The sequence below is a fragment of the Pseudophryne corroboree genome, chromosome 11, assembly GCF_028390025.1.
Source record: "Pseudophryne corroboree isolate aPseCor3 chromosome 11, aPseCor3.hap2, whole genome shotgun sequence".
NCBI lineage: Eukaryota > Metazoa > Chordata > Amphibia > Anura > Myobatrachidae > Pseudophryne > Pseudophryne corroboree.
In genome coordinates, this window is record NC_086454.1 from 203,917,583 (window position 1) to 203,940,269 (window position 22,687).

General features: G+C 44.0%; 1 protein-coding gene across 1 annotated transcript in view; it reads left to right on the forward strand.

Annotated features, from left to right (window-relative positions):
- LOC134969333 (C-signal-like) overlaps positions 1-22,687 on the forward strand; it is a 398,632-nt gene that overhangs the window by 79,125 nt on the left and 296,820 nt on the right. Inside the window, exon 2 of the mRNA XM_063945239.1 lies at positions 13,088-13,139. Coding sequence (XP_063801309.1) covers positions 13,088-13,139 — 52 coding nt within the window. The remainder of the gene's footprint in view (positions 1-13,087; positions 13,140-22,687) is intronic.

Consider the following 22,687-nt stretch of genomic DNA (forward strand, 5'->3'; position numbering starts at 1 on the left):
CCAGTTTCCGTACGCATCCACTTCCTTAGGGAATACATTAGTGCGTACGCACCCATGACCAGGGCTGTTTCTAGCCAATTTGGCTCCCAGTGCGAGATTTCAAAATGCCCCCCCCCCCCCAGCTATAAAAAAAAACAAAAAGCATGAGTGTGCGCTCCCGGCAAGGGGGCATGGCCTCATTAAAATGGGTGTGGTTTCATTAAAGTGGGCGTGGCCTCATCTGATTTCATCACGGACACCACAAGGAAAAATTAAAAAATCAAAAGTCCCCATTTTACACAGTACATCAGGCAGGTGTCCCCATCTTACACATCACAGCAGGCAGGTGTCCCCATTTTACACATTACGGCAGGCAAGTGTCCCCATTTTACACATTACGGCAGGCACATGTCCCCATTTTACACAGTACGGCAGGCAAGTGTCCCCATTTTACACATTACGTCAGGCAGGTGTACCCATTTTGCACAGTACGCCAGGCAAGTGTCCAAATCACACAGTACGCAGGCAGGTGTCCCCTTTTTACACAGTACGCAGGCAGGTGTCCCCGTTTTACACAGTACGCAGGCAGGTGTCCCCATTTTACACAGTACACAGGCAGGTGTCCCCATTTTACACATTACGGCAGGCAAGTGTCCCCATTTTACACATTACGGCAGGCACATGTCCCCATTTTACACATTACGGCAGGCAAGTGTCCCCATTTTACACATTACGGCAGGCAAGTGTCCCCATTTTACACAGTACGGCAGGCAAGTGTCCCCATTTTACACATTACGGCAGGCAGGTGTCCCCATTTTACACAGTACGGCAGGCAGGTGTCCCCATTTTACACAGTACACAGGCAGGTGTCCCCATTTTATACAGTGCGGCAGGCAGGTGTCCCCATTTTACACAGTACACAGGCAGGTGTCCCCATTTTATACAGTGCGGCAGGCAGGTGTCCCCATTTTACACAGTACACAGGCAGGTGTCCCCATTTTATACAGTGCGGCAGGCAGGTGTCAAGTGGGGGGGAAGGAAGGGAGAGGGAGGGGGGAGAGAGAAAGAGAGACTACTCATATATAGAGAACCTTCCCCCTCTTCGGGTCGGGCCGCCTCACCTCCCTCGCGCCGGCCGCCTCTTCCTTCCAGCTTGTCTGCTCCTCCTCCATCATCCCGAATACTCCTGCTCGGGGGGCGTGGTTTCGCGGAATGACTCGATTGCGTCGTGACGTCACGACGCAATCGCGTCATTCCGCAAAACTCCGCCCCCGAGCAGGAGTGCTCAGGAAGAGCTAGGAGCAGCAGACAAGGACACGCAAAGTGCAGCGGCGGGCGCCCCGTGCGGTTGCACAGCTCACCCGCCGCAAGAAACGGCACTGCCCATGACTGTACTTGAATAAGTGTGAATAGCCGCTACCACGATGAGTGCACATTTGCAAATGCATCACAGCAAGAAGGGACCCACCTGTATCTCGTTTGCACCAAATTATGTAAACTGAAACCCAGACTGTATGCTCGTATCGCACAAAGAAAATCTTTAGCTAGTGGATGCTCCCCATTCAACAGTGATTGTAAGGGTTCCCCCGGTGGTGAGTTTGTGGGATGTAGCCAGACTATCTGAGAAACAGTATATTCCCTGTGACTCTCCTTTCCACTGCAGAACATTACAGAATATGCAGACATCATTCATTTCTCCAGTATCTGACTGGCATAATCACTGAGTGGGTTGTAGTTGAAAACACAATCCCTTTTTAGGTTCCAACAATTTTTTTTTATCTGGGATGTTCTGTATCTAAAAGCCCATATAGACGGGCCGATGCAGGAGAGATGTGTGCTGAGCGAACCGCTCAGCACACATCTCTCTCGCCGCTCATGCAGGCCAATCTAGCAGCAGCGATAGCGAATGTCGCTCGGTGAGTACCCCCCTTAAGGCAAATTGTTCCTTTTGCACAGTCTCTAATTCTGAAGATCTTATCAAAACGTGATACTCATTGTCTGGAAGTGGACACATTTCTCGCTTTTCTTCAATTTCTGTAGCTCTTACATTACTCTGCCGAAGACGCAGAATTTCTTCTCTTTTGTTGCTGCCTTTTGGATTATCTGGCTAGTCTTGCTTTTTTCGCCTTCACTGATGTTTTTCCCAAGCTAGTACGTTTATGGGAGGATTGGGGGGGTCATTTCCTATCTCTTGCATTGATGTTGTTAATACATTTTGTAGTTGTTATTGCTCAGCTTCAACTTGACGGATCGATATAAAACAAAGTACAGGTTATTTCTAGGGTTTTCCACTACAAATGCAATTTTCATGAAAATCAGTTCATTAATTTTTGCACCACCTTGGAAAAAACAGACAAAAACATAATTTCTCTGACGTCCTAGTGGATGCTGGGTACTCCGTAAGGACCATGGGGAAGAGACGGGCTCCGCAGGAGACTGGGCACTCTTAAAAGAAAGATTAGGTACTATATCTGGTATGCACTGGCTCCTCCCTCCATGCCCCTCCTCCAGACCTCAGTTAGAATCTGTGCCCGGCCAGAGCTGGATGCACCCTAGGGGCTCTCCTGAGCTTCCTAGAAAAGAAAGTATTTGTTAGGTTTTTTATTTTCAGTGAGATCTGCTGGCAACAGACTCACTACTACGTGGGACTGAGGGGAGAGAAGCGAACCTACCTGCTTGCAGCTAGCTTGGGCTTCTAAGGCTACTGGACACCATTAGCTCCAGAGGGATCGAACACAGGCCCAGTCCTCGGTCGTCCGGTCCTGGAGCCGCGCCGCCGTCCCCCTTGCAGAGCCAGAAGAACCGAAGAGAAGTTGAAAATCGGCGGCTGAAGACTCCGGTCTTCATTAAGGTAGCGCACAGCACTGCAGCTGTGCGCCATTGCTCCCTTAGCACACCACACACTCCGGTCACTGATGGGTGCAGGGCGCTGGGGGGGGGGGCGCCCTGGGCAGCAAATAGATTACCTTACTTGGCGAAAAGCACATAATACAGTCTGATAAACTGTATATATGCATTAACCCCCGCCATTAAAGTACATAAAAGGACAGAAGCCCGCCGCTGAGGGGGCCGGGCCTTCTTCCTCAGCACACCGGCGCCATTTTCTCTTCACAGCTCAGCTGGAAGGAAACTCCCCAGGCTCTCCCCTGCAGTATCCTGGTACACAAAGGGTAAAAAAGAGAGGGGGGGGGCACATAAATTTAGGCGCAAAACTGTGTATATAAGCTGCTATAGGGGAAAAATCACTGAGTATAGTGTACATCCCTGTATTATATAGCGCTGTGGTGTGTGCTGGCATACTCTCTCTCTGTCTCTCCAAAGGGCCTGGTGGGGGAACTGTCTTCAAATAGAGCATCCCCTGTGTGTGTGGTGTGTCGGCACGCGTTTGTCGACATGTCTGAGGTAAAAGGCTCCTCTAAGGAGGTGATAGAGCGGATATGTGTGTGGGAGGGTGTCTCCGTCGACAACGCCGACACCTGTTTGGATATGTGTAAGTGCTGAGGTAAAATTATTGCACAAAAGGTTAGGGAACAGAAAGAAATCTACCCTGGTCTGTCCCTATGTCACAGAGTCCTTCAGAGTCTCTCTATGCTCACTATCCAAAATAACAAACACTGGTATCGACACGGAGTTTAACTCCACTGTCGACTACGATAATGCAAAGTTACAGCCAAGAGGGCTAAAAGATATTCAATATATGATTATTGGAATAAAAGATGATTTGCATATCACTGATGACTCATCTGTCCCTGACACAAGAGTACACATGTTAAGGGGAAGAATGCTGAGATAAATTTCCCTCCTCTCATGAGGAAAAAGAGCGGGAATCTCCAGACAAGAGACGGCAGCTTCCCACAAGAGAATTCTCAGGCTGTATCCTTTCCCCACTAGGGCCAGGATGTGTTGAGAATCTTCCCCTAGGGTGTCCTGTTTGCACTAGCTATTCTCAGGGATCCTGCAGATAGTGTGCACATTCTAGTATACTACCCAGACCGGCGATTGGTGCGGCATGGGTTTATAGCGCTGTGGCAGCGTGGACAGGTTCCTTATCAGCAGAAATTGAGACCCTAGTATGCATATAAATATTTTAAGATGCTGTCTTAAGTGATAGATATATAATTATAAAGCATGCCCAAAGGGACATGAGTATACTGGGTCCTAGAGTCAAAGCTATGTCGATTTCTGCTTGACGTGTCCTGTAGAATATACATTGGACAGATGATGCCGACTTAAGAGGCATATGGAAGGCTGAGGATTGTGTGGAGAAAGGTTCTCGGACCTGGTCTCCACAGCTATAGTTGGTAATTCTGCTAGTTTGCCCTATATTCCTGCACAGCCTAGGAAAGCACGACATTATTAAATGCAGCTTTTCGAATAAAGAAACAAGAAAGTCTGAGGTGCGTCCTTTCTTGTCAGAGCCGGGGGCAGAGGAAAGAAGCTGTACAACACAGCTAGTCCCCAGGAACAGAAGTCCTCCCCGGCCTCTACAAAAATCCACCGCTTGTCGCTGGGGCTCCACAGGCGGAGCTAGGCCCGGTGGGGACATGCCTTCGTAGGTTCAGCCACAAGTGGGTTCACTCCCTGTTAGATCCCTGGGCAATAGAAATTGTGTCACAGGTATACAGGCTGGACTGTGAGAAGATGCCCCATCACCGAGGACCCGGCGGGCTTCCCCCCAAGAGAGGGAGCCAGTGTTAACTGCAATTCGTAAATTGTATCTTCAACAGGTGGTGGTCAAGGGTCTCCTCCTTCAACAAGAGGGTGTTATTATTCGACCATGTTATAATCCCGAAACCAGACGGTTCGGTTAGACCCATATTGAATTAAAATCCCTGAACATATACCTGAAAAGGTTCAGGTTCAAGATGGAATCGCTAAGAGCGGTCATTGCAAGCCTGAAATGAATCGGGACATAAGGGATGCATACCTTCATGTCCCCATTTATCCACCTCATCAGGCGTACCTCAGAATTGCGGTACGGGATTGTCATTACCAATTTCACCAAGGTAATGGCGGATATGATGGTGCTCCTGCGGAAGCAAGGTGTCACTATTATCACATACTTGGATGATCTCCTCATAAAAGCGAGATCAAGAGAGCAGTTGCTGGACAGCGTATCACCTTCTCTGGAAGTGAAACGGCAACACGACTGGATTCTATATATTCCGAAGTCGCAGTTGGTTCCTACAGCTCATCTGCCTCGCCTAGGCATGATCCTAGACACAGACCAGAAAAGGGTTTATGTCCCGATAGAGAGAGCTCAGGAGCTCATGACACTGGTCAGGATTCTATTGAAAACCAAAACAGGTGTCAGTGCATCACTGCACTCGAGTCCTGGGAAGGATGGTGGCATCATACGAGGCCATCCCCTTCGGCTGGTTCCATGCAAGGACAATGGAACTTACTGGACAAGTGGTCCGGATCACATCTTCAGATGCATCGGTTAATCACCCTATCCCCCAGGGCCAGGGTGTCTCTCCTGTGGTGGCTGCGGAGTGCTCACCTTCTCGAGGGCCGCAGATTCGGCATTCAGGACTGGGTCCTGGTGACCACGGATGCAAGCCTCCGAGGGTGGGGGGCAGTTACACAGGGAAGAAAATTCCAAGGTTTATAGTCAAGCCAACAGACTTGCCTTCACATCAATATCCTGGAACTAAGGGCCATATACAACGCCCTAAGTCAAGCGGAGTTCCTGCTTCGCGACCAACCGGTTCTGATCCAGTCAGACCGCAGGGGCTCATGTAAACCGCCAGGGCGGCACAAGGAGCAGGGTGGCGAGATTAGAAGCCACCAGAATTCTTCGCTGGGCGGAGAATCAAGTAAGCGCACTATCAGCAGTGTTCATTCCGGGAGTGGACAACTGGGAAGCAGACTTCCTCAGCAGGCACGACCTCCACCCGGGAAAGTGGTGACTTCATCAGGAAGTCTTCACGCAGTTTTGCAAATTGATGGGAACTGCCTCAGGTGGACTACATGGCGTCCCACCTCAATAAAAAGATAAAAAAGGTTTTACACTGGGTCAAGGGACTCTCAGGCGATAGGTGTGGTCGCACTAGTAACACCGTGGGTGTTCCAGTCGGTCTATATATTCCCTCCTCTTCCTCTCAGACCCAAGGGCTGAGAATTGTAATAAAAGGAGGAGTGTGAACAATATTCTTTGCTCCGGATTGGCCAAGAAGGACTCGGTACCCGGAACTGCAAGAAATGCTCTGAGGACCCATGGCCTCTGCCTCTCAGTCAGGACATGTTGCAACAGGGGCCCTGTCTGTTCCAAGACTTACCGCGGCTGCGTTGGACGGCATGGCGGTTGAACGCCGAATCCTAGCGGAAAAGGGCATTCCGGATGCAGTTATTCCTACGCTGATAAAGGCTAGGAAAGACGTGACAGCAATACTTTTTCACTGTATATGGCGAAAATAGGTTGCTTGGTGTGTGGCCGGGAAGGCCCTACAGAGGAATTCCAGCGGGGTCGATTCCTGCACTTCCTACAGTCAGGAGTGACTATGGGCCTAAAATTAGGATCCATAAAGGCCAAGATTTCGGCCCTATCCCTTTTTCTCTCAAAAAGAACTGGCTTCACTGCCTGAAGTTCGGACGTTGTTACAGGGGTGCTGCATATTCAGCCCCTTTTGTGCCTCCAGTGGCACCTTGGGATCTTAACGTTGTGTTGGATTCCTAAAATCCCACTGGTTTGAGCCACTTAAGACCGTGGAGCTAAAATATCTCACGTGGAAAGTGGTCATGCTTTTGGCCTTAGCTTGGACTAGGCGTGTGTCAGAATTGGCGGCTTTGTCATGTAAAAGCCCATATCTGATCTTCCATATGGAAAGGGCAGAATTGAGGACTCGTCCCCAATTTCTCCCTAAGGTGGTATCATCGTTTCATTTGAACCAACCTATTGTGGTGCCTGCGGCTACTAGGGACTTGGAGGATTCCAAGTTGCTGGACGTAGTCCGGGCCCTGAAACTCTATGTTTCCAGGACGGCTAGAGTCAGAAAAACTGACTCGCTGTTTATCCTGCATGCACCCAACAAGCTGGGTGCTCCTGCTTCAAAGCAGACTATTGCTCGCTGGATCTGTAGCACGATTCAGCTTGCGCATTCTGCAGCTGGACTGCCGCATCCTAAATCAGTGAAAGCCCATTCCACAAGGAAGGTGGGCTCTTCTTGGGCGGCTGCCCGAGGGGTCTCGGCTTTACAACTTTGCCGAGCTGCTACTTGGTCGGGTTCAAACACTTTTGCAAAATTCTACAAGTTTGATACCCTGGCTGAGGAGGACCTTGAGTTTGCTCATTCGGTGCTGCAGAGTCATCCGCACTCTTCCGCCCGTTTGGGAGCTTTGGTATAATCCCCATGGTCCTTACGGAGTACCCAGCATCCACTAGGACGTCAGAGAAAATAAGAATTTACTCACCGGTAATTCTGTTTCTCGTAGTCCGTAGTGGATGCTGGGAGCCCGTCCCAAGTGCGGACTTTCTGCAATACGTGTATATAGTTATTGCTTAACTAAAGGGTTATTGTTATGAGCCATCTATTACATGAGGCTCAGTTGTTATTCATACTGTTAACTGGGTATAGTTATCACAAGTTGTACGGTGTGATTGGTGTGGCTGGTATGAGTCTTACCCTGGATTCCAAATCCTTTCCTAGTAATGTCAGCTCTTCTGGGCACAGTTTCCTTAACTGAGGTCTGGAGGAGGGGCACAGAGGGAGGAGCCAGTGCACACCAGATATAGTACCTAATCTTTCTTTTAAGAGTGCCCAGTCTCCTGTGGAGCCCGTCTATTCCCCATGGCCCTTACGGAGTACCCAGCATCCACTACGGACTACGAGAAATAAAATTACCGGTGAGTAAATTCTTATTTTTTTAGTTTATTAGTGTAAATTAAGTGCAATAATTAACTATTGCTGTTTAGACGAAAAACTATCCAGCATCCTCAATACAAATGCGTATAAGGCCTAATTCAGACCCAATCGCTGCAATGGTAGCGATCGCAGCCTGAAGCCCTTTTGATTGTGTGCTCGTGCAGCGGGCGCAATACGCGTGTGCATCCATTGACAGGCAGACACGGTCACAGGGCGGGAGGAGGCATGCCAATGGCGGTAGAACGAAGTTGGGGGGGGCGCAGTCCGGACAATGCAGGCGTGCCCGGACCATTGCTGATGTCACACGCAGCCACTGCGGCCCAGAATGTGGCGGGTAACTGCCTGCCAGCGCAACTAAGCTGCACAAGCAGGGAGCTACTTGGCGGGTGCGACAGCATCGCCGCCGTGCAATGCATTTGTACATGTGCGGAGGAGGAAGGGTGATAGGGCCTGACATGCGGGGTGGACTAGCCCTGTACTGGGCATCCCCCCGCATGTCGGAGAAACTGATTGCAGATGTGCTAATTGTAGCATATCTAAGATCTGGTCTGAATCACCCCTCATAGGTCTATAGGTAAATGCATTGACTTGCAGGTTTTTTCAAACCATTTAAGCAGTTTTATTAAAGGGAACATTCTCCAGGTGTTGCCTTTTATGCCGTTGCCATATTAAAAACAGATGGCAACATTGCCAAAAATCTGTGATTTTGAAAACCTCCAGCTGAAAATATTTAGCCCTTATTATTGCCACTATATTATATGCCAAGGTACTGCTCATTTAGGTGCATATATAGAAATATATTTGTGGGATGAAAACAGGTGATTTCCAGTGGGGACTAGCAAATATTAAAGATCCCCTGGATGTAAGCAGGAGGGATTGTAGCAATGATCTCCGATAACTGCCATGGTCCCTTCATTTCCAACTGCAACAACAGCTTCCAAAGGTTACTATAGTGGGCTACTTAGTTGTCGGATTAACCTAGCTCCAGAGTGCGAAGCATTCCTGAGGTTGGCACTGGCAGCTAACGCCATCTAAAGATGACGTTAGCTGCCAGTAGCCTATGGACTATTCTATCAGCGATATGATATAGTTATCACTGTTTGCACATGCGCCAATGGACATCGCCTCATACACAGTTCCATAACTCAGGTCCGAAGCACATGTGTGATCACGTTACTTCATGCTGTCACCGGGACCGGCTCTTATTGGAACCCCTGTCTCAGCAACTCAATGGTACATTTAAGCAATTAAAGATTTCTTATTGCCATGAATTGCATTAATAAGGAATCTTTAACTTCACGGGCACACCAAACATATTAATAAATATGCCCTTTTAGCCTTTTTTGTTTGCACAAAACAGGCATTCCGGTTACTGGAACTCCTTTTATAGTATATTAGAGGCACACCACTGGTCGCTTTTTATTGAAAGTTCATATTTATAATCAGGTTTTAGACCTGGTAATTACATTTTCTTATTGCGGTTGAATGTAACAAAATACGCAATCAGGGACAGGGGCTCCAAAATGTTAGAACCCTTCACTTCTTGTACTACTCATGCCGGAAGTGGTTTGTCTAAAACGGTATCTGCTGCAGTTCTTCCATGAAACATTGTGGAGTTATTTAATATTTACATTACTCCCTGAAAATAGGCCATTTAATGAGTGAAAATTACATTTTAAATTGTCTGCTAACAATACCTAGGTACAGATGTAGCCGCGCTCATTGTGGCTACATCTAGGCGTGAATATGCCTTGTCTGCCGCAACCACGTGCATGTCTAGCGTTCCGCATGTGTCTTAGTCACGCGCTTGCCCCATTGAGAATGTATTGAGCAGCTATTGCCGCAGCTAGGCTCGGGTGCGACAAGGTGTTCCCAGTGTGCACTTATTGCCACAGTGAAGCCATGATGAGCGCGGCTGCATCTGTACCTTCTCTAGAAAACAAATAAATGTGTGTATCTGTAAATACAGAAATATATTGTAAATGCAGTCGGAACGATCTGGATTTCAAGAAAAGGATATATTATAAAAAGAAGACACCAAGCATTTTATATTATATCCTTTCATGCAATCCAGACAGTGCCAATCATGACTAAAGTTACATGCGCCAGTTTATTACACATTTACATGTAATAAATGTTGCCCCCCCCCCCAGCGCACGTGGGAGGGGTTCTGAGTACCCAGAAATCCCCCTTGACAGACCAAATGTATTTTTCAGAGACAGCCTTGTCTCCATCTCTGCACCAGCCGCAGCACCCCGCCGGCACGGTCGGAGCTCCTGCAGCCAGACTCAGAGCTCCTCTGATCGACAAAGCTCTCTTCAATACACACAGATGTTCGAGGGAGATGCTGTGCATGTACAGCAGCAGCTCCGCTCACATGGACTCCGGTTCGGCGCCACACTCATCAACAGTAAGTAAATGCCATTTCCATAACAGGCTGCCCATCACGCCCGACCGTCAGTCCAAGCCTCTGCTGTGTGTGAGTGCCCTGCTTTCTGCTCTGCCAGGCTCCTCGTCTTGTTCTGGGACGCAGCAGCCCGCACAGTGTAGTATGTGGTTGGGGATGGGTGTTGCTGGTGGTGCTATTGCATGCGTCTCCTCTCCTCTAGCTATGGGGGTAATTCCAAGTTGATCGCAGCAGGATTTTTGTTAGCAATTGGGCAAAACCATGTGCACTGCAGGGGAGGCAGATATAACATGTGCAGAGAGAGTTAGATTTGGGTGGGGTGTGTTCAATCTGCAATCTAATTTGCAGTGTAAAAATAAAGCAGCCAGTATTTACCCTGCACAGAAATAAAATAACCCACCCAAATCTAACTCTTTCTGCACATGTTATATCTGCCTCCCCTGCTGTGCACGTGGCTTTGCCCAATTGCTATCAAAAATCCTGCTGCGATCAACTTGGAATTACCCCCTATGTGCGGGCTTCTGGGCACTATATATCACTCCATCAGCAGCAGCACCGGGTACACTACCCCAACCCCCAGCCCCTGTGTGTCTGCATCCATTCCAAATACTTGTTGTTTATCTATACTAGCAAGAATCCAGTATATCTACTACAGGTTCTCTGTATGATCTTGAAACTCTCACTGTGTAGCAACTGTAAATGAAAATAACCCAATTTGTCTGGAAATGTGGATTTTAACATACAGATTCATTTTGTAGAAAACACAAGTGATGTTAATATACAGTATGTTTAATTGTCTATCCAGTATCTGTTTAATTAGTATTCTGAGGAATAACGCAACCCCTGCTGTAAAATATTATGACGATTTAGAAGATCTGTGACATGTACAAAACTAATATTTCTACTATCCATATATTTTGGTGGATGGATAGTGTAATGGTTAGCATTACTGTCTCAGTGCTGAGATCATTGATTTGATTTCATGAAATGGCCCCAACTGTGTGTAGTTTGTATAGTCTCCCCGTGCTTGCGCGAGTTTCCTCCCACAATCCAAAAATATAGTGGTAGGTTAATTGGCTCGCAACAAAAAATGATCCCTAGTGTGTATGTGTGTGCATGTATATGTGTTTAGGGCAGACTAGGTGGAACAAGTGGTTATTATCTCCCATCACATTCTATATAAATATATGCTTGATGGCCAGAGCCATGTAAGGGGCATGAGGGACATCTGATGAGCTTATAATGAGGAATGTGGGGGACGGCTTATGGGCATATAAAGGGCATTCCGGTTATATAATGACCATATAAAGAGCATAGTGGGGATATATAATTGGCATATAAGTGGCATATGGTGGACCTCTCATGGTATAATAGAGGTAGGGTGGAAATCTGTGACGTGCATAGATAGATGTAAAACATGTATGGATACCCCCCTCTAAAAATCCTGCGTTTGCCCCGGCCCCCACTCCTTCCCTTATATATCTTATTAACGATTTTGTGTCCCCTCCCTTACCTCTTCCATGATAAATATTTTGTTTTTTGTGCTCAAAGATCCTCCCACCCATTCCTGTGTAGCCATTCACTGTATATTTAGGGACTTGTGCCCCGTTTACTCCATCACTAGTATATTATTTTTAGAATTTTTTTGTATCCCCCCATATAGTTGACATTTATCACCCCACCCTTCTATATTTCACGCTCTTTATCCCCATCATTTACATATTTAATATCCATCACTCCCTCACCTATTATATATTTTATGCCCTTTACCACCCACCCTATCATTTATGCCACCACACTTAAGTTACCTTTATCTTGCTGGGTACAGGTCCCCCAGGATGGCAGTTTTCTTACTTCAGGCAATCCTGGGCAGGAACCACTATGATATCCAGTATATTATCAGTGGTTGTCCAGCAATTCAGCTTTCCGGCGGTGGTGGCAGCTGACCATGGTTGGCGGTCTGACTCTGGGGCATCGGCCACACTGCCCTCCAGTCACTACGGCCCTCCCCATCTGTCCCTACAACCTGAGCAGCTAGTGTTAGACACTCTGCCTGTGTTGGCATTCATGCACTTCTTATAAAAAATATCAGTGTACTTGAATGAAATACCCAATATCAACTATTTATTTTCACACTAGAAACTTTCTCTTATGGTGTGTGGGCAGCAAAGCAGTTGGCCAAACAAATGCAGTGACCACACATGCTGAATTGCATTGTTTCAGTATTCTTATCAAATGGCAGCATCTATGAACAAGTTGGTCACACATGCTTCCATCAAAATTTTCACAGATCAGCTGTTTGGTGGGAGAGTTGAATGATCATTAGCAGTAAACTGAATTCTCACAAATGAAGTGTTATCTTTGATTATACTTAGGCCCTTAAAACTGGATACAGTTATGTGACCGCCGACCCTTGGATTCCACCCGCTCACGATCCCGCCGGTAGGCATGCCGACCAACAGGGACTATTCCCACTCATGGGTGTCCACGACACCGAGCCTGCAGGGTGGCAAGCGCAGTGAGCCCTCAAGGGGCTTGCATTCACCCCCCCCCATCGGCATTCCGCCATCAGGATGTTGACCGGCGGACTCCTGACCACCGGTCACGCAATCCCAAACCCTTTAAACTGGGACACTCATAAATGACAAAGATTCTGTGGCTGAATAAACCAGGTGAAATGCAGGCTTGAAGTCAGCCACCCACAGAACTCGTGTAATCCATGAGTATCCCAGTTTAAAGGGATAGTATGGTAAGCCTAATTATATTTTGTATGTATTGAGTGGTTAAAGGATGTCATGTCATTCTTAAAAAAACATTTTTTTTTCTGTGTTTCCAGGAGCTAAGGAATTTGGCTTTGAAACACAGCAATGTTGTGCTGCTCCAGCTAGGTAAGTACATAGACACCAACCATGCCTTGTACTTGTACCAGTCTTAAAAATATTATAGATTACTTAGTCATGTCCTAAAGTGGTTCACCAGACTATAACGACAACAGTCTAACTACAGTATTTCATATACAACATTCACAATGCTACCACAACCTAATTCTAACATAAACTGTCAACATTGTTCCTGCCGACATTTGAAATATGCAGGTAAAGAGTCTTTACAGAGAGGTAAAGGGCAATAAACTATAGGTCTGTTGTGGGGCACACTTTATAAATTTGCTAAAAAAAAAAAACTTTTAATAGATCATATTAAAATATTAGGCATTATGCAACACACATAGGTTATTACTGATCAATATTGAAAATACAGCAAATATTGATTGCTTCCAGAAGTAGCGAAAATATAAGGTATCCAAAACCTCTCAAAATGTATATTTCTTAATAGATTAGGATAGAGAGCGATGGCTAATCCACTCCGCACCCCATGGTAGGAGTAAGTGTATAGGTTATCACCAGTATATTGTATCAGAATCCATTTGGCACATGCACACAAAACATTAGTTACCTTAGTGTGTGGAGTTTGTATGTTCTCCCCTGTGCAATTATATATACTGTATTAGCACTCAAATTGGCATTTGAGAAAGGCAATGTATATAGAGTAGAGTTCTCATAGGTGTGTCATCCTTTGGTTGTTGACCTAGACTTAAAATAAATTTAGTCTCATGAATAACCATCATATCTGTAGAGACCAGGTTAGGATTGTATGTCTCCACTTTCAATTGGCAACCGAGAAGTAATACAAACTGGTCCTAAATACCAGTTTATCAGAGGCCTCTCTGATAGTATTGTATGATGGATTGGACTTTGGGTCATTAACCCGAAAGTCCTATCATCTCAAAGGACAGCTCTTACCACAAGAGCTGTCCTTTGTGATTTTCTTCAAGCATACACCGTTAGTAAACGCTGTTATGCTTGCGAAGAGTGGCTGGATGCATCGCAAGCAAATAATTTGACACTTGATGCATCCCACTTAAAGCGATATAAAATCTAATAAAACAAAATTTTGGTGGAAAGGTTTATCAGCTAGAAGCGTCAGATTCATTTACGCTGAACTGTAAAGGATCCAATTTAGACAGTTTGAAAAGAAATGCAGCACCTTCCCCATTACTCACGTACAGGTATTCACACAGCCATCCACTTGATTATTGGAGAGGAGGCTGAGGCAGAATGGGGCATTGGGTATATCTCCAGTAAGAAAATAAAGTGAACCTTATGGAATACCTTAAGTAAGGGAGGAGGGAGATGTTGTTTCCAGCATTGAGCCAAAGCAGCTCAAGCTGTGACACAAATATGCTCAAACACATATCTCTGGTGAGGTTGAACTGAAGCTGGAAAAATATGTAGCAAAGCCAGAGAAGGGGACAAAGATGCACCAAACACTTTATAAATTAAAGATAACACTTCAAACCAATAAGTATAGTAAAAGAGGGCAAGACCAAAAAATATGAAGAATATGGCCCACCTCACCACAATTCCTCCAGTAAATTCTAGAGCATGAAGGCCAATAGGTGTGTAATCTATCAGGTGTAAGCATAATCTATTTATTAATTTGACCTGCATTTCTAAATGGTTAAACAGCGGTACATATAAAAACACACAGAATAAAACATCTCCCTTTGGGAGATAGAAATGGGGTGACCCAAGTCCAACTCAGCTGAGCAGCTCATTTAATATAAGGGCAGAACCCAAAAATAAATATATACAAGTAATAAATACTACCTCTGGTCCCATCCGCCGTTACATGAAACAGAAGATCAGTTGAAGTAATCTGCAAGGGTCTACTGACCCGAGTCACACTCTGAGACCAATGGCGTACCTGAATGTAATTAAATATTTCTTTAGAAGGTAGCGAATATCGAACTTCTAAGACTGTATGAAGGTGAAGCAGTGAAGTCAGAGGTTTCGTAACAAAAAGAACATGGTCTGTGAAGAGACATGTTTATGAGTAGTGTTCCCAACCACAGCCCAAGAAAAGTTATCATCTGCTCGCAGTTTAGCAGCCTGGGGCTCAATAGCCAAAACAAATATTAAAGGAGATAGGGGGCACCCCTTGCGTGTATTATTATTCATAGGAAGTGCATCCAACAAAAAGCCATTAATAAACACTTTTGCAGAAGGAGTACTATATATAGCTAAAATTGAGGACAGTATGCAGTCACTAAAATCAAGGGCAGGATGTAATGCCGCCTGAGTTCAGCGGCTGTGCGGTATGCCTGCTGAACCTGGATGTTTTTATAAAAGGGAAATCACATACAAGTCAAAACCATGCCTTGTAAGTGATTGCCCCTTTAAAAAATGTCCGAGTTTGGCCGGCATCCCACACGGCCGCTGAACTCGAGCAGCATTACAGTTCGCCCCTTATCTGGAAAGAACCATTTTGCAGCTGTGCAAACGTGTAGTCGCCGTCCACGGGGGAGTGTATTTTCGCTTTGCAAGTGTGCGATATCATGTGCAGCTGAGCAGTACAAAAACATTTTGTTGAAAACATGACCAGCCCTGTAGTTACTTATCGTGTGTGATAATCCTCGGACAGGGGACCCAGAATTAACGTCAGATATCCACCCTGGAAACGCCTGGACACGCCTGCATTTGCCCTACCACTCCCAGTAAACGGTCAGTTGACAACCATAAACGCCCTCATCCTGTCAATCTCCTTGCGATCGGCTGTGCAAATGGAATCGTCACTAGAAGCATTGCATAGTTACGATGCACTATGTACCCGTACGATGAGCATGCGCATTGCAGTTCATACGCATGCACAGTTTTGCCGTTTATTTACCTGATCGCTGTGCTGCGACAATCTGCAGCGAGCGATCAACTCGGAATGACTCCCCATGTGCATATACAACCAATTCAGCCGGTCGAGAAATCAGAAGCAGCCTAGAATTGGAGGAAGTAACAGAATCAATGAGATCAAACACCCTGCGAGTATTATCTGATGCCTGTCTGATGGACATGAATTTCACCTGATCAGGATGGACTAGAGAAGGAAATAGATGGGAAAGACGAGTCGCAATTAACTTAGCATATAATTTAACAGCTCCAGTCAGCAGTACAATAGGCTGGTCATTTTGATAATAGGCAGGATCTTGCCCTGGTTTATTGAGGGTCATAACTTTTGGCCTCTAGCATCCCTGTAGAAAATAACCCCAAGTCGGCCACCCCATTAAACAGAGATGCCAACGTAGGAACCAAGTGACAAATAAAAAGAGATTGCATAGCACCTCTGCCTCTCGTGTGGTCCACATAGCATTCAGGTCCATCATTTAAGCTACAGTCAGTGAAGGTAAACCAGTATCCAATAGAAAAGATTCAATAGAAGGAATAGAAGGTTGAGGAGTAGAAGAGTTTGAAGACAAATTATTGTTGAGATTAATAATAATAATTTATTACTTTCTTTCAAGTTCTTTAAGCTTAGCATCTAAAATCACCTGCACCTGAATATTCTGTTATTTCAGACTAGTACACGCTTGAATAGCAAAATCCCGAACAACAGCCTTCAGAGCACACCAAAAGTTAAAATAGATGTGAGTAGATATAGTACAACTTTTTATCAAGTTAATTGATTTTGACAGGACCACACGCCCCCCTTTGATAACATTTTGATGGGGTCAAGGGGTCAGTTTCCTGGGTTAGGACTTGAGGCTTTAAGAGCATTTTAAAATATAGACGGACAGCTACTGTAATTAGCAAAGTAATCTATTTGTCTTTGTGAGTGTAGAGGTCAAGATATGAAATTGATACCATAAAGCTCTCATTGTGTGAAACCACATGTAGATTTTTTTTTTAGAAGTATGTGCTATATTGCAAGATTTTGATAAAATGTGTAATTTGATTTAAACATGGGGGTAAATTTACTATGGTGGGAGATTTTTAGAACTGGTGATGTTGCCCATGGCAACCAATCAGATTCTACTTACCATTTATCTAGCTGCTTCTAGCAGATAATAGATATAATCTGATTGGTTGCCATGGGCAACATCACCAGTTCTAAAAATCTCCCACCTTAGTAAATTTACCCCATGGTTCCTATATTTTTTTTTTTTAGTTCATACAAATACATGCGGTGCAATACAAAACTGTTTTTTTACATTTTCATGTCTAATATGTGTTTGTTTTTTGCTATTATTCTGTGTGTACAATTAATTTATTAACAGTTTTTTTTTATATAGCGCAGTAAATTCCATTGCGCCTTACAACTGGACACAATTAGATAACAAAACTGAGTAAAAACAAACAGTCATAGAGCTAGGAGGGCCCTGCTCACAAGCTTGCAATCTATGGGAAAATAGGCATTGATACACAAGGATAGGTGATATTTATTGTATAGTTGTCCACCAGATTATAAAGGTTCTTGGTGGGCTGAGTGATATCACATCACAGCAGTGATAAACCAGGGTCTGGAGGGAGGGAGAGTGAAAAAAGAAAATATGTGGGGGATGTGTTGACTGTAATGTTGGGATATTATTGGATAGGAAAACTATGAAGGTAATGTGAGCGGTTCTGGAATTTGATAAGCTTGTCTGTATAGGTGGGTTTTCAGTGAACGCTTAAAGGTTTGAAGACTATAGGAGAGTCTTATTGTACATGGTAGGGCATTCCACAGAGTGGGTGCAGCCCGAAAAAGTTCTGTAATCGTGCATGGGAGCGAGTAATGAGTGTGAATGAGAGACGTAGATCTTGTGAAGAGCGAAGGGGTCGGGTTGGGAGATATTTTGAGATAAGCAAAGAGATGTATGTTGGTGTAGTATGGTTAATAGCATTGTGTGTAAGTAACAGTATTTTAGATTTAATACGGTAGAATACAGGTAGCCAGTGGAGGGACTGACATAGCGGGTCTGCAGATGATGAACATCTAGCGAGGAATATTAGCCTTGCAGCTGCATTCAGAATAGATTGTAAAGGTGAGAATCTCTTCTTAGTAAGACCAGTAAGAAGACTATTGCAATAATCAATGCGGGAGATAATGAGAGCATGTATTAGGGTTTTAGCAGTGTCTTGTGTAAGATATGATCGTATTTTGGATATGTTTCTTAGATGCATGTAACATGATTTTGAGACAGATTGAATGTGTGGAGCAAAGGACAGTTCTGAGTCAAGTATGACACCTAGGCAGCGAGCTTGTGGTGTAGGGTTGATTGTAGAGTTCTCAACAGTGATAAAAATATCAGGTTGGTAACTGCTATTGGCCAGCAGAAATATAATTAACGCTATTTTGGAAATATTAAGTTTCAGATGGCGATATGACATCCAAGATGAAATGGCAGAGAGGCATTCAGCGACCGGCCCAATAAAGATAGAGACAAATCAGGAGAGGATAGGTAGATTTGAGTATCATCTGCGTACAGGTGATACTGGAATCCAAGAGGGCTGATTAGTTTTCCAAGAGATGAGGTATAGATTGAGAAAAGCAGAGGACCTAGGACTGAGCCCTGCGGTACTCCAACTGAAAGAGGTAGCGAAGAGGAGGTGGATTCACAGAAATGGAATACTGAGAGAGTCATTAGATAGGATAGTAACCAAGAGAGTGCCGTGTCCTGAAGACCTAGGGATTGCAGTGTTTGTATGAGAAGAGAGTGGTCAACAGTGTTAAAAGCAGCAGAAAGATCTAAAAGAATAAGTAGTGAGTAATGGCCTTTAGACTTCACAGTGATCAGATCATTCACTACTTTAGTCAGTGCTGTCTCTGTGGAGTGTTGGGAGCAAAAGCCTGTTTGATGTGGGTCCAATAAGTTGCATGAGGTGAGTGTAGGCAAGTTTCTTAAGTAGATTGGAGAGACATGGGAGCCGAGTTATGGGACAGTAGTTTGAGAGAGAGTTAGGGTCAGAATTTTGTTTTTTCAGAATGGGAGTAATCACTGCTTGCTTGTACATGGAAAGAAAGATACCAGTAGAGAGAGAGAGAGATTACAGATGTTAGTTAAGGTTGGGATGAGCACAGGAGACAAAACTTTACTTATTTGTGAGGGTAAATGATCAAGAGGAGATGTAGTAGAGTAGCAGGATGAGAAGAGTGTTGATACTTCATCTTCATTTCTGGGATCAAATGAAGAGAAAGTGCCAGAGGGTTCAGGTAGGGAATTGAGTAGGTCACTGGTTGAGGAAGAACATAGCATTTCATCTTGGATCTTGACAATCTTGTCCTTGAAGTAGGAAGCAAGATCTTGAGTCTTGATAGTGGCTGATGGGTTGGGTGAAGGAGGGTTAAGAAGTGATTTAAATGTATTAAAAAGTCGTTTGGGGTTAGAGGCTTGAGCAGAAATGAGAGTTTGGAAATATGTTTGTTTGGCAGTGTCCAGAGCATTAATATAAGAGTGGTAGACAGTCTTATATGTGAGAAAGTCACTTGGAATACAAGATTTACGCCACTAGTGTTCAACTTTACGTGACAGTCTTTGTAGGTGTCTTGTAACTTTAGAGTGCCACGGTTGACATCTAGGCCTATGTGGAGTGTGATTGGGGCTGGAGCCACTTCATCAAGGGCTATCTCTAGAGTCTGGTTCAGGTGTAATACAGCCATCTCAGCAGAAGTGAATGCAGAAATAGGTGAAAACAATTGATGCAGTGAGGTGGAAAGTTCTTGAAGATTAATTGCATTAATATTTCTTTGGGTTTGAGGAGGATTGGATGCTGTCAGTGACACTGAGTTTAAAATATTAGAGGAGAGAATGCAGGTGATAAGGTTGTGATCTGAGAGAGGGAAAGGCATGTTAGTGAATTCAGAAACTGAGCATAATCTGGTGAATACTAGACAAAGGCAGTGGCCCTCCTGATGAGTAGAGGAGTCAGTCCATTGTGAGAGGCCAAGAGAGGAGGTTAGAGAGGGTAGATTGGAGGCATGAGCAGCAGATTTTGGACTATCAATAGCAATATTGAAATCTCCCATGATAATAGTGGAGATGTCAGAGGATAAGAAGTGAGGGAGCCAGGCAGAAAAATCATCTAGAATTTGTTTGGGTTGCTCAGGTGGGCAATAGATAGCTGCAACACTCAGAGAAAAAGGATTGTAAATTCTGATAGAATGCACTTCAAATTATGGAAATGTGAGTGATGGAACCTGTTGTAGAACTGTGTACAGTATGTGAAGAATTGGGATAGAAATAATCCAACCCCACTCCCTTTACAGTTACTTTGCCTGGGGGGGGGGGGGGGGGGGGGGGGTGAAATGTAGACCACCACCACCATGTGACAGTGAAAAATTAAAAATATAATGTATATATTATGAAAATGACAAAATTTTTGTTTGACTACTCTACCAAAGTTTACCCAACAGATACAAATGATGTCTTCAACAGCCATGAGGCACTACATACCTCTGTGGCATATCTAGTTAACAAATTGATGGGGTTAATATTAGTTACTGTTTATTACGATTAAAATATATCATTTAGAAGGTTTCTCTGCTGTAACCCTTTTGGTAAATTGGTTTGAACTGGGTTATTCCAGCACAGGGTTATCCCACCTTAATGAATATACATCAAAATGCTTACAGCACTGCACAACCCTCTCAGGATTTCAGTAAGTGTAGAAAAACCTTTAAAACATGCTACATTTTAGAATAAAGCATTATTTAATACATTGATTGTTTCAATTAAATGTTATTTATTCTTGATTTTAATTTTCTTTCCCACTAAACAGAAATGTTGGCTTTTAGCTCCACTGTCAATGCAAGTGGCTAGTATCACTGCGCTGCTTTGGCAAAATGTTTTGGTTAAATTGCATCTCCCCCCATGATTGGGGCAATTTTTTTACAAGTTTTAAAGACCGCAGTTCAGAGTCTTGTCAAGATATTTTCTTGCAAACTTGGTGTTTTATAAAATCTTATTACATTTTCTTTATTATTAAATTGTACCTTTTGGCTGCTTGCAGTATCGGCCATTATCTCTGCTTTGCTAATATTGATAAGAATTCTGCCTTTCTGTTATCTAGGAACTAATGACCTCAATGAGCCATGAGGCACTGCATGCCTCAGTGGCATAACTAGTTAACAAATTGATGGGCCAAATATTAATTTTTATTTATAACAATTAAAACATCATTTAGAGGGTTTCTTAACTTTGGTAAATTGGGTTGAATAGGGGTATTCCTGCTTAGTAAATATATAGCAAAATGCTTACACCAACAATGAAGCAAAACTGTTGCAGGGTATGCTGGTATGTGTAGTTCAATAAGAGGTGGAGGTCTGAAGGTTCCCCACCCCATGTTTTAAAGTTATTTCAATGTATATTGGCAGACACACTGTGTATACACATACATAATATCACTCTCAATATGACAGTTGCTCCGCCCACTTTATATAAACTTTATATTAAGTTTGTATAACGTTAATATAAAGTTTATATAAATGTAATACATTTAATATAAACTTTATATAAACTTAATATAAAGTTTAGATTTTTTTCATTTTGCCTGTTTTTTAATTAGCCAATATAAATGTAATACATTTAATTTAAACTTTATATATACTTAATTTACAGTTTATATATATTTTTTGTGTTTTGTTTTGTTTTTAATTAGCCATGTATGATCTAACAAAAACTGCTTACAAGACATTTGTTGCTTCAGATAAGGACTTTCAGCACCATGGGGGTAATTCCAAGTTGATTGCAGCAGGATTTTTTTTAGCAGTTGGGCAAAACCATGTGCACTGCAGGGGAGGCAGATATAACATGTGCAGAGAGAGTTAGATTTGGGTGGGTTATTTTGTTTCTGTGCAGGGTAAATACTGGCTGCTTTATTTTTACACTGCAATTTAGATTGCAGATTGAACACACCCCACCCAAATCTAAGGGGCCCTACTCATTTGACGATGCGCTGCCGAGGTGCCCGACGGCCGAAACGGCCGACGAGCGACCCGGCGGCGGGGGGCAGGGGGGGCAGTGACGAGATCGTCCATATTGGCCTGCATGCACAGCCGACGGGAGACCAGCGATGAACGAGCGCGGGGCCGCGCATCGTTCATCGCTGGAGTCTCCACACTGAAAGATATGAACGAGTTCTCGTTCATTTATGAACGAGATCGTTCATATCTTTCAGAAAATCGGCCAGTGTGTAGGGCCTATAACTCTCTCTGCACATGTTTAATCTGCCTCCCCTGCAGTGCACATGGTTTTGCCCAACTGCTAAAAAATTTCCTGCTGCGATCAACTTGGAATTACCCCCTATGTTTGATATCAAAATTAATACTAAAACAGTCCAGGAGTCCTTGTGTATATTGTTTTCAAGTTCTGTCACAGGTTTTTAAAAGTACATTGACTGCTAACACAAAAGAATCTTACAAGACAAAGAAGGCATATCTTTTTCAGTTACTTCAACCATTGTGATTAGCAACATTCTTTGAACTTCAAAAGGTAAATTGTCAGAATAAAGTATTCCCACTATATTAGGGATTGGAGTAAAGCTGATTTCAGCAACTATATGATTCTCAAGAATACAATGTACTGCAAAGTCCTATGACAACTTTCCCAGTTACTAAAACACATTTAGTT